The following is a 12,861-nucleotide window of genomic DNA, read 5'->3' on the forward strand; positions in this document are numbered from 1 at the left end:
GAGAGCAAACACCACATTTAAACTTGAATTACTGTAATTCATAACTGATTTGCTTATGTTCGGATCATCATTTTTTAATACAAAATATTTAATATACAGTTATATCTTAGTTATATTAATTGCAATGTAATTGATGAGCTATGAATTTATAATATGTGTAATGTTTATGTAATAAATGGCCAACACTACCAGCCATTGGTCCACTGTTGGTGCAGAAAGAAATCCATTGCATTGAGCTGTTTACTAAGTTTCAAGCAATTACATTAGTTATTAGTGGGCTGCATAGGCATTCTGTGCTTTCAGACATACAGTCTTGGATCAATTAACTAAAAGGAGTTCACCATTTTATCTGAAATACAAAGTCCATACATTGGGAACACCTAGCCCTCAAACCTACAGCCTAATCGCACACAATGTAAGTGTTATGATAAGCCTGTTGAATCACACATACAGTGGAGGCAGTCACATGTATGTCATAAACTAACAACTCATTTGCTTGCCTAAAGACATCTAAGGGGTAGATTAAATCTAATTCTCATGCAGATGTGCATTCTGAGAAGCTAAATGGTGTGGATTTAAAGTTTGTGGTCCCTCTTATGCAGCATAAAATCAAACAATTCCTGAAATGCAAGGTGTCTCAAAATGGGACGTGAGATATAACCCGGGGATATTTTGCCTTCTTGGAGGGATCTGGGGTTACAATTTCCAGGAAAGAGACTAACTTTATAGAAATAAAATAAGGGGTTTTCTATTTCCCTGGCTCAGCAGTCAGTTGTTGGTATGCCCAGTGGCAGTCATCCTTTTCCCCAGACCACCAGGTTAAAGTTAGTTAGAGTTAGGGTTAGGATTAGGGTTAGTGTTTGTGTTACGGTTAGGGTTAGAGTTAGGGTTAGGGTTAGGTGTAGGGTTAAGGTTAAGGTTAGGGGTAGGTTTAGATAAGGTTAGGTTTAGGACTAGGATTATATTTAGGTTTTGGGTTAGGGTTAGGTTAGAGTTAGAGCTAGGATTAAGGTTAGGGTTAGAGCTCAATTTTTACTGCAGATTTACCATACCCAATGGGACACTACACAGTATACTTGGTTATAAACTTATTTGTTAAAAAAACAAAATTGTTTTAGACAGTCAAGACTTAAAAATTATGCCTAATTCCAAAATGGTTCTGGATTGTCAAGCAATGTCAACAATACCATGACAACAATCAATCCAAACCCTCTTTTGTTTCCCTTATACTTGTTTATCCTGTGTTTGGTGTACTTTAGTATAATACAATGCCCATTTTATATGTTGTTTACATATTGTGTTATTGCATTTTAAATATGGATCTTCAAGTGTGCTGTATAAGATTAACTTTGAAACTATCTTTAGAAAAGGCCCTGCATTACCTAATATATGTTATTGACATTGTAATACATTATAGGTCGTGTACATTAAATATGCTCTATATCTTTACCTATATCATTGAAATATTCTATTTACGTATAAACCATTTATAATGGAGAACAGTTTGTTTTAATTTAGTCTCCTGCCATTGCTTTGAATGGATGATAATTTCATATTTATTTTAATTGTTTCAGTGCTAACTGGCCACATATTTCTGAAGAATGTCTTTGTTCAGAGAATGCTGTCTGGGATCAGGTGGACCAGTCTAATTAACATCTGAATCACAATGCAATAAGCTTCAAAGTGCATACAAACTACAGTCACAAACTAATGCACTATACTGCAGACGCCAGATAAGGATGTCAGCAACAGCAATGGAAACAAATCTGAATTCAAGGTTTACCTGTTTAAAAAAACAACACAAAAAAAATGCAAACCATATCAAACACTAGAATATTTATAAGTGGAATGACCGAGATGTAATGTACAAGCTTTGAGATCTAAAATCCTTGTTGACGCAATCCATTGTGTCTGCTGCCGCTGGATTCAATAAACTACATTGTCTTCTGATAGTTTTTCTCTTTAAAATTTGCTTGGAGATTATGCACAATCTGAACAAAGAGACTTTAAACACAGAAAAGAATAATAGTTTTGTCAAAAGCATCTCATATATTGTTTACATTACCTGACTTCTTTAAAACAAAGGTCAATTCTATTCCATTGGTTTTCAGAGAATGGGAGCAAACATTGTTTATATCAGCATACCAATTGCTCTGTGTATTCTGTAAAATCAAATGTAATAATAGGACTATAATTATTATTAAAAATAACAAAATGAATCTCTCTTAAATCAAGAGCCTCTGGCAAATATGATAGAAATGACCACACACTAGTAATCTATAATGTATTTTAGATGTCATAGTTGATAGAAAAATATTCTTATCTTATGCATTAAGCTATTTTGTGCCCCGACTCCTGTGTATTGAACAAAAAAATAAATATGGTTCACCTGACTGTACTGTACTTTCATACATAATAGAGCTTGGAAATTGATTTGTCTTTGAAGTCATCTTATAATTCTAGTGTACTTACTTCAGACCTTATTTGCACACACACACACACACACACACACACACACACACACACACACACACACACACACACAGAGCTGTCCATGTGGAAACCAATACATACCATGTTAGATATTATCAAAACAACTACTAAATAGCAGAATAAACCATTAGTGTAAACTTTAGAATTAAGTTGCTTACATTGCAATAGCCTGACTTCAGCCTATAGTGACGCAACAGTGTTAAAACATTAATGCAACGGTCATTTCATAAGTTGTTATGTTTAATTTTAAACAGGTTAAACATCTGTTTTTGTTTCTCTAAACTAATAAATTTGTCCTGTATTGTAGCAAATACCATCCAATTGATAGTTTTTTTAAAAACAAAGCATGTTTATTTCTATTCATTATTATTATTATTATATTATTATTATTATTATTATTATTATTATTATTATTATTATTATTATTATAGTTGCTTTCTAGTAAATGTGTTTTATTTAATTTGTAAGGTGTACTTGAATCTTAAAGCCTATACATAGGTTTAAAATATGTTTCTAAATGTATTACTACTTGCATGATGTTTTCTATTTTATTAAAGCAAATGTTAACATGATGATTTTAAATTTCAAATACTAATTATTTTCAAATTATTTTGTTTACTACTGTTTTATATACTAGAGTGCTGTAGAACAATTACTGTACTAAAAACCAGCAACCAAAAAGACATTTCTGAATATAGTCTAGGGACATTTGATTAAAATAGACCAGTAACATAAACTTTTTTTTTTTTTTTTTTTTTGTTACATATTAATACAATAGTTAGTGCAAGAATAAACAAAGTGACATAAGCTCAGAATAATACATAATACATGGCGATCTGCCACCACAAAATAGTGAAATATTAAAATTGAACATTTTATACAATGGTAACCATAACAATGCAATGGAAACATTCACTTATTTTATGAAAAAGGAGAAAGCAAACATTTGTAGTCAAATTACACAATCCATTGCAGCTCTTCGTTTAATGTAATAAATAAAACATATGATTAAGATTAATTTAATTAGAAAGATAAATAAATAAATAAATAAATAAATAAATGCGTTCTTCCTTGCAATCTTCTACTCAAGTGTGTGTCCTTTGCGGTTTTTGTTGTTGTTGTTGTTGTTGTTGTTTTCTTTTTTTTTTCTTAAATCTACATTATTTATAATGTGCTTTGGCCACAGGAAAACATAATTGCCATAGCCTGTCCCGGCATCAAATTGATTTCTAACATCAAAGTTCTGAACAGCACTTCAGAATTTGCTTTATGACGTGACTCTCAGCTGATATTTAAAATAAAGATGTGGCTATTTGTCCAAGTGTGTTGCTTTTCTACAATCACCAGTATGATCTTCCGGATTAAGTCACGGGAAATTTGCAGCAAATGCATTTTTAACAGCCTCAAAAACTGACATCTGCTTTCGTCCAGAATTCTCCTCAAATCAGTTTGCTAGTAAGGATCAACGTCGCCTGCTTCCACTTCCTTAGAAGATCTTCTGTCCTTCACTAAAAAGTTGATCATCCCTTCCGACTTAATTAGTAGGTTGCAGCCCAGAAAGAAGATGCCAAAGACGACAGTAAGTGAGAGAACACACATGACCGCAATCTGGACAACTCTCATGATGTACAGGCTCCTCTCGTCTGGCGTTGTATTAACCACAAAACCATCATCTGTCACGACTGACGTGAAGTTACAACATTTGAGAATACCTTCCAGGGTGTCAGTGGTGTTCGAATAAAGCCCGGGATCTGTCTGGTTCACAAACGTAGAATTCATCTCCACTAACTTTCAGTGTTGCGCTGATGGAAGAACAAGCAGTCATGAGCTTGGTGCAGAAGGTTCAGAAAATCAACTTTCTTCAACCGCCAATGTTGGAGTGTCTGGGTAAGCAATGTAAAAGTGGCATATATCAAAGTTGAAGATAGGATAAAGCTGTGGATCTCATCGGGTTTGCTGTGTCCTCTTTTACTTGTAACATCCTACTCCTAACAATCGAGCGACAGTAATATTGCAGGGTATGCGTGGAAGCCTGTGGTTATTATACCTGTCTGGATTAAACCATTTCCACAAAGAGGAGACGAAATTCGTTTTTGAAACCGTGTTCATGGAAAGAGCGCCCCTGCGTACATAGACGTGAATGTTAAATGCAAAACTCGCCTTTCGAAGCAAACTGAGGTCATTCATTCATTTGAGCACATGGCCATTCTTAGAAAAGAGGGTTCTATGGGCTTTCTTTAACCATATCGTAGAACACTCAGTTGTTCATTATATCAGACTAATAACTTATGGAAATGTATCATATAACGAATGAACTTTTTTAGCAATAAAAGTGTTCATAAAAATAAATACATAAATAAATCCCCAAAAGAATATAACACACTGCAAAAAAAAAAAAAAAAAAAAAAAAAAAGAAAGAAAGAAAAAAGATGCTGACTACTATCCCTGTTATGTGTAAACACAATTTGTGTTACACACATTGTATTCTTCTAAATACAAACATATATATATAGAAAGAGCATCGTTTACACATTGTTGCCAGGACCCTAAACAAGATGCTACACTGACACCAAGTGGACAATGTTTACTATGCAAATTTGTGGTTTGCATTACAGCTTTTTTGTTTAGCCCTCTCTGTAGTTATTACTTATCTAGTAAACAGGTAATTACAGTATAGTATGTTGTAAGAGCCTATACAAGAAGATATTTATCACTTTATTAAATATGTCATTTTTTTAACTCATTCAATCATTACATTACATAAGTAATCAACTGAACAAAAAAAAACAGTAAATAGTAAATAATATAAATAATTATTTTATTTTTGTTTCCATTAAATGAAGGCATATAAATGATACCGTGGTGAAAGGTACAGATACAAATACAATTAATCACTATATAAATACAAAGTGTTCATACTGCTTGCTTTCAGAATATGGTAACAGATTAGATTATTCAGAACACGTCTTTGTGGTGTCAATTTACAACACAGATGTTCCACAGATTGCACATTCACAAACGTGTTAATGCAATTTAAAAAAAAAAAAAATCTGTCACTTTTTTGTTTCTGTCCCCATTGACATAAAATCACAGAAATAATTCAGTGTCTCTAGGATCTGATTCCATGTGAAAATGTTCTGATGCTAGTTCTATTCCTCACCTTTCAATATCAATTTTAAAATGCAATAAATATATTTTAAAAACATGTTTTTGTGATCTTCTTGTAGCTATCTTTAGCAAGCTACTCGAGCCACTATCTGGCAGATCTTCTGCAAGCTCCCTGAAAATGTTCTGTTTCAGTCTGAACATGCCTGTCGTATTTCAAGGTTTGCTAGACTTGCATCTACATTTTTGTAATGCTCTTAATAATAAAAAAGGCAACTTTGCAGAAATCCGTAATGTTCAATATTTACAGTATGCAGAAGACCAGCGGTCTTTTTTACGTTCTATTAAAATACAGAACTACTGCAGCGTCGCACGCTACAAAATTGTTTTATGCTAAATGTTGTCAAAACAGCGTGTTCATTTTAACATACCAAATACAGTGCTTACCTTTAATTCCGATTTCCTCACTTGTATTTTCCAATAATTTATTTGTAAATCAACTTTTTTTTATGTTATTGTTTGTTTTCCTTCAGGATATTGTCTGTGACACTGTTTTTGCAGCTTGCTTGTCACACGTGAGGGAAACCCGTTACAACAGGAGCACTGACAGGAGATTTGGGGGTGGTGTTGGAAGGGGACTTATGTTTGCAAATGCTGGACTATAAAACAGAGTGGTTTTAGCAGCTCCTGACGACACGCAACGGGATCCTACCACTCTGTGAAGTAGTAGAGCAGGGCTTCTCAAACTCGGTCCTGGGGACCCCCTGTGGCTGCTGGTTTTCATTCCAACCGAGCTCTCAATTACTTAACTAGACCCTTAACTGAACTGATAATTTGCTTAATTAGACCTTTTTACTTGAACAGTTGTGTATTTCAAGTTAGCTATAACATTTGATCAGTAACTTGAAGTGCAACTGTTTAAGAGCTGAAAACATGTAAAAAGTTCTAATTTAGCAAATGATTAGTGCAATTAAGGGTGTAATTAAGTAATTGAGAGCTCGGTTGGAATGAAAACCAGCAGCCACAGGGGATCCCCAGGACCGAGTGGGAAGCCCTGCAATAGAGAATAGTGCCTGAGATTTGTTTGTTTGACTGTTTTACACAAGCGTTTTCTGTTTACCCTTTTATTTTGTGCCTGAGTCCGACTCTGTTAACTATTTAACGTGGGTCCCGTCTCCAGTCTTGCAATGGCTGCTTTGATACACTATTATTCAGTAACTGTTTTGCAAAAAACAAACAAAAAAAAAAAGTACCGTTTTCAATCAGTATACAAAGGAACCGCCACTCACAACTGACCAATGACATGCTTGCTGTCTGCCAAAGCGCGCATTTCAAATTTCTGTTTGTGATTGGGCTATTTACTGTCATTCGTGAAAGGTACAACCTTGAACTCTTCTGATTGGACAATGCACACAGCTTTTACACTTTGGGCCCCACCAGTTTATAAGCCACGAGTCGCCACTGGTTGATGTCTCCTGCAGCTATTCAAAACAAGCGCGAAGATCTCAAGTTCAGCACCGCAAAGCCAAACCCACAGTTTTTACAATAACAGTCAAAATGACAGCAGCAGTAGTTCTAGGTATAACGTATTATAGCTCCAAAAGTTTCACCAACAATGGGTTGGTCTACTGATATATATATATATATATATATATATATATATATATATATATATATATAGATATAGAGAGAGAGAGAGAGAGAGAGAGAGAGAGAGAGAGAGAGAGAGAGAGAGAGAGAGAGAGAGAGAGAGAGAGAGAGTTTAAAAAGCACAGGGGTCTAGCTGCCAAATCAGTGGAGAAAAATGCATTTTAAAAAAAAAAAAAACGTGATGAGCCAAAAAGATCGCTCTGGTAGTTCTACTGTTAACAAGTATACTGTTAGTGCAAACAAATACATTACAAAGCCACTGCATGTATTTCCATATTAATATGAAGTTACAGCAAGGCATTGTTTCTTCTCTTCAGTAGTTGATGCTAATGCAACTCAATATATTTTCAACTCTATTGAACTTGTATTTAAGCTTCACAAACTATTATACTTTCAAGCGATTACACAAAGTTTAATTCTGTCAAGAAATATAAAAGTAAAAACACAAATCTATGAAAAATAAAAAAATAAAAAATAAATATTTGTACCTGCATATTAGTGCAATCTACTGGAGCATTCATTTATAAAACGCAATACCATTTCGTTTTATTATGAATATAATTCCAGTATTCTATAATTATATTCTAAGGTTTATAGTTAGTTGCTCTCCATCCTACCTGTGATACATTAAAATTAACATGACCTTCTATCTCTGTCTCTACGTTCAAGCTTGGCTGGCTACATTAAAAGAGCAGGGTGAATGGTGTATTGTCTGTTTACCCGATTCCCCATTATTACGGGTGGAAGTTCTTAATTCTATAGCATTGGGGGGTTATGATCCATAATTGTAGATACTGTTATACTTAACAGTTTCATACTTCAAGTTGCAATTCACAAGGAAACCTTGGTATGTTATTCTTGCTTTGATAGTGAAGACTGTTATAACACGGGCTGTATCTCTAGAATATAAGGTGCAGTTGGAATATCTCCAAACCAAATCATTTTTAATATGGTTCATATTCAATTGAAATGATTTCAGAAATAAATAATTTGCCACAATCGTTTTTGTTGTTATTGTTGTAAACTACTTTGTAAAATAATGGTATTTCATTTTGTTTAACTGTACCTTCACTAACATTGTTCATGGTAAATATTTCTGAATGAAGTCAAGCTAGCACTGCATAGCAGCATCTAACCAGTAAACCATTGCTACTGTTTAATTTATCCAGGAAGATGATTTAATTATGTGACCTACAATTAATTTTATGTTGAAAGATCCTCTCTCCATGTGGTTCATTATGGTATATTTCTTTTCTTGGGGACAGTATATATGCTGCTTTCATTAAGGTGTATGCTAATAACAGTTATAAAAAAAAAGAGTACAATTGCACAATTCATTTTTTGGTGTCAAATAGCATTTAATAGCTTTAGTTTTGTGTACTTAGGTCACTATCAATTACATTATTACTTATACGGGGTATTAAAATACATCCATAAATCTTTCTTTTTTCTTCTTTTTTTGTGAGCTCCATTTAATAGCATGCATCAAGAATTTACTTCTGCACCTGTACTGGGGTACACTACACCAAATAATTAAATTCAGTGATTTTAAACGGATTAGTGATTTTACTAAGTAAAACAAACAAACAAAAAGTCCCATGTGGATATGTATGTGCAAATAAAAAAAAACAACAACAAATAAAAATAACTGGTCATATTTGTATCCCATAAACTTCAATTACCAGAGTGCTTTGCAATTCAACAAGGCGGGTTCTTAATGATTGACATTTACTGCAGCCAATTATAGGCAGTCTTTTCTTTCAGCCTTGCATTTTCAGGGTTGTCCGTGCCAGAGCGTAGCTTTGCGTTTTCCTGTTATCTTTTGGCTTTGGTCAAGTGAAGTCTCTGGAAGTGGTCTTGATTACAGTGTATGTGTTTCCCATGTGCATTAAATTATTTAAATAAATAATTTGCATGTTTTGATTATTGTGCTGTCAGTGGTAGCTACAAAGGCATGGCGGAAAAGACGCAGAGTTTAAAGGCTGCGTCTTGCAAGAAGTGTCAAGCTCTCCTGGAGGAACGTCATTTTTGCTTCCTAACGAGACCATGACTGTCTGTCCGCTGTGTTAGCATCTGAATACAATTTTAAAAAAAATATTTGCATTTAATACTTTTTTTTGTATTGTACCGTGATTTTGCTGGTGAATAATGTGTAAAGATATGCAACACGTTGTTTGCTGCCAAGACTATGTACTGCATCATTATTTTTTTTTCCAGTAAGTATTACATACTCTATATTATTATATAAAGTAAGGCTATGATACAGCTCATTTATCTTTGCCATTAAGAGCAGGAACTCTGTACCTTTAAACAGGTTACCCTAGTATTTCTGTGAGTGCAACTGTGTTGCATTTGATGAAGGTAAGATGTTTGATTTTACAGAGTGTGATGTTACATATTTTGTTACAATAGTAATCTTAAATTAATATGGCAAAGATAACGTGGTTGTTGGTTTAGTAAACTTATCGGGTGCAATGCATATGATCATGACAAAGGAAACTATTAAGTTACAGCAAAATTTGACACAATTATGATTTTAGCGAATCCAAAAATGTCATTTTCGCTGGCTTGCTGCATTTGCACTTTGGCTGAGTGTCTTTTGAATACAATATGCTTTCGCTCATTTTTTTATTACATTTTATCATTGATGTTTTCTTTAACTGTCATTGGTCTGGCATTAAAATAACAAGTAGATATGGCGTCACATAAAATGTAGCAGTATAATTATTCGTGTGTCGTCTAGTCTCGATTGCAGATTCTCATTGCTGGCCAGACAGACACTCTGAACTGCTGTGCTTACGGAGACAGGTTATGGAACCATTTCCAAAGTAATCGATGAAATATAAAAAGCAAAACCATTTCAATATAAATAAAAATCTACAGTCTTAGATCAGTACAATTTTTCAGTGTGGTGGTGGTGGTGGTGGTGGTGGGGGGGGGGGGGGGGGTATGTAGCAGAACGTAGCCCGTACATCGGGCATGTGGTCCTGGTGTCCCGATACACCGTATTTAATACGATATGTTACTTAATGTGAACATGTATTTATATTATATAGTTTTCCCAATGAAGAGAGTCATTATATTTTATGGATTCATTATAATCTCTACGTTATGTTGCCTTAAATTGCTGTTTGGAAATTATGTTTTCTGTATTTGTGTTAAACCTCCTGTTAATAAAGCTACTTATTGAAACATTGTCAGATAGTACCGCGATTGTTATTTTTTTATGTATTATATTGTGGTATTATGTGGGGGGGGGGGGGGGGGGGGGGGTACAGTTGAAATTGAACAAAAATGCCCTTTGGGTACACTAAATATGAAACTTTAAACCTTTTTTTTTTTTATCCAGACTTTCAGTTTTGATACCATTTAGGGTAGGGGTCTCCAATCCTGGTTCTGGAGGGCCGGTGTCCCTCCTGGTTTTTGTTCCAACTTAATTGGTCCAATTAAGTAATTTAGGGTAAAGTTGGAAAAAAAAAACACGACCTTCTAGGTCCTGGATTGGAGACCTCTGATTTTAGGGAAATTCTGAAGCAGATCAATGAGTTGTCAGTAACAAGGGGTGCAAATACACCCGAGCATGTTTAAATTGAACGTATCTTATAACTCTTTGAAGATTGCAGGATAGCATTACATATATATGATTAAATGTTAATTGATTACCAGTATTTTGGTAGCAAAATATGGCCTTGTCCGACTCAGAGAAATGATCAATCCTTGTTTAAAGTGTGCAAGGCATATTCTTTCTGCCTCTCGAGGGTTGCAGAAATTATACATTTTTCACATACCATAATCAAGTCAATATTTGTCACATTGACATAAGTGGTTTTATTTACAAGGATTAATCATAGGACAGAAATAGGGTCAGCTGCACCTATTGCATAAGATCACCAAAGTAGCATTGAACAATTCTGCCCAATTCTTTGTAAGTTTTTTACTGCCATACAACCATTTATCTGAAATCCCAATTGCACTGCTTAACAGACAAGAAACCAAAACTATCCAACTAATAAATCTGTCTTTTAAAGGTAGACTGTTTGTTTGCATTGCCTGCAGCTAGGTTTGTAGCACTGAAACCTTTTTGCAAATTTGTTGCAGAGCATGAAACAGATGGAATAAAAAGGCATAGGAATTTGATTTGAGAATTAGAATGGAATTTACAGCTGCAGTCTCTAATCATTTACTGTCTTACAGTAATGTATCTTTTACATCATTTCAGTGTGTTCTGTTGGTGATTATTTACTTCATTCACAATCCTGTTCTCGATACCTGACAATCATGTTTTATTTAGGTGCAGTGCTCTGTCACAGGTTACAAAGCTAATGCAAGTGTGTAATGTGGCCAGGTGGTGATTGAATAATGAATTGTCAATCAGCCCTGGCCACAAGGTATAACAGGAGACAGGGTGGTTGGTTGGAGAGTGTGGTACATTTATGTTGAACCAGTTATAGTTTATATTTTACAGCCCTCAAGCCAGTCTTTTGTTTTGTAGATTTTTTGAAAAAATCTTTAGTTCCTGAAAACCAAACTATGTACATGTTTTTATGTACGAAACCCCTGAAAACTGCACTAGGCAGGGAGAACAAGCTTAAATAATGTATGATCAACCAACGTTGACAACATGTGACTCTCGTTCACTTTATGGTGATTGGGCTTTATTTTAGGTAGCGTGAAAAGAGTATTTGTTTGGTATTGTAAGAACATAAGTAGCAAGTTAAGAATGGTTGTCTCCTCGAGATAGAAATCAAATTAATAAAAAGAACGACTGAGTTATATTACCAGTGCTCAAGATCAATGCCAGTAGTACTGTCATAATGTACACGTGTATATATTTAATACAACAGTGAAACAAAGGATTACAGACATTAATGCAGAAATATACAGGAATCCATCATTAGTTACATAGCAAACAGCAGAAATGCTTTAAAAGTGTGACAAACGGATACCATTCCAACAAAGAATACTGTTCAAGAGAATGATTTGCATTAACCAATACAAACTAACAACTAATGGTTTGAATACAAATAGTCATGTTCCAAGTGTTAAGGTATTATTGTCCTTGTGTATGTGCTTTCTGGAGCTTGAAGGGCACCGTTCATAGCAATCCAGAGCCTTCGAGCTATCTGTTTTGTGGCAGGGGGTTCTTATGGAATCACAGGGCAACTTTAAGCAATCTGATCCTGCTTTGATTCCCATTAGCACCTTGAAATGTGATAAGGGGTAACCTAGATCAAGCGTGACATCTTCTCTGATAGGGTTCTACCTCTGGAGGGGTCTTGTGGTTGTACGGTAACCAGGCAGTGCACTGCAGGGGCAGATAAGGAAGCAAGGATGTCAGAAAAACCCTGAGGTTGTTAGGAAAAGTGTTGTAGTATTGGAGACAACACACATTGTATTGTACCTGGTGGTTATATTTTAAAGGGCTCAGTTCTTACAGTAGGGGGCAACTATGTGCCTGCCAAGTTTCCCAGGTTTTAAAAGCATGGGAATACTATTACTGTTAAGCGGTGAAAAAAGTGGTTGTCATAATTCTGTGTATAATATAAGGAATAAGGAATGTACACCCAACAGCATATAACAAGGCTGTGATTCCATCAAGCATTTCTTATAACA

The 12,861-nt window shown here is 34.7% G+C and overlaps 2 protein-coding genes across 2 annotated transcripts in view; one reads left to right on the forward strand and one right to left on the reverse strand.

Annotated features, from left to right (window-relative positions):
- Nucleotides 1–3,174: 3,174 nt before the first annotated feature.
- Nucleotides 3,175–4,518, reverse strand: LOC121323587 (protein reprimo A-like). The gene has a single exon (XM_041264728.1). The coding sequence runs from the start codon at nt 4,270–4,272 to the stop codon at nt 3,946–3,948; it is 327 nt and encodes a 108-aa protein (XP_041120662.1). The 5' UTR covers nt 4,273–4,518; the 3' UTR covers nt 3,175–3,945.
- A 4,776-nt stretch (nt 4,519–9,294) lies between these two features.
- Nucleotides 9,295–12,861, forward strand: part of LOC121322793 (polypeptide N-acetylgalactosaminyltransferase 13) — a 34,464-nt gene continuing 30,897 nt past the window's right edge. Inside the window, exon 1 of the mRNA XM_041263093.1 lies at nt 9,295–9,464. The gene's annotated coding sequence lies outside the window, so the exon portion shown is untranslated. The remainder of the gene's footprint in view (nt 9,465–12,861) is intronic.

The sequence above is a fragment of the Polyodon spathula genome, chromosome 11, assembly GCF_017654505.1.
Source record: "Polyodon spathula isolate WHYD16114869_AA chromosome 11, ASM1765450v1, whole genome shotgun sequence".
Classification (NCBI taxonomy): Eukaryota; Metazoa; Chordata; class Actinopteri; order Acipenseriformes; family Polyodontidae; genus Polyodon; species Polyodon spathula.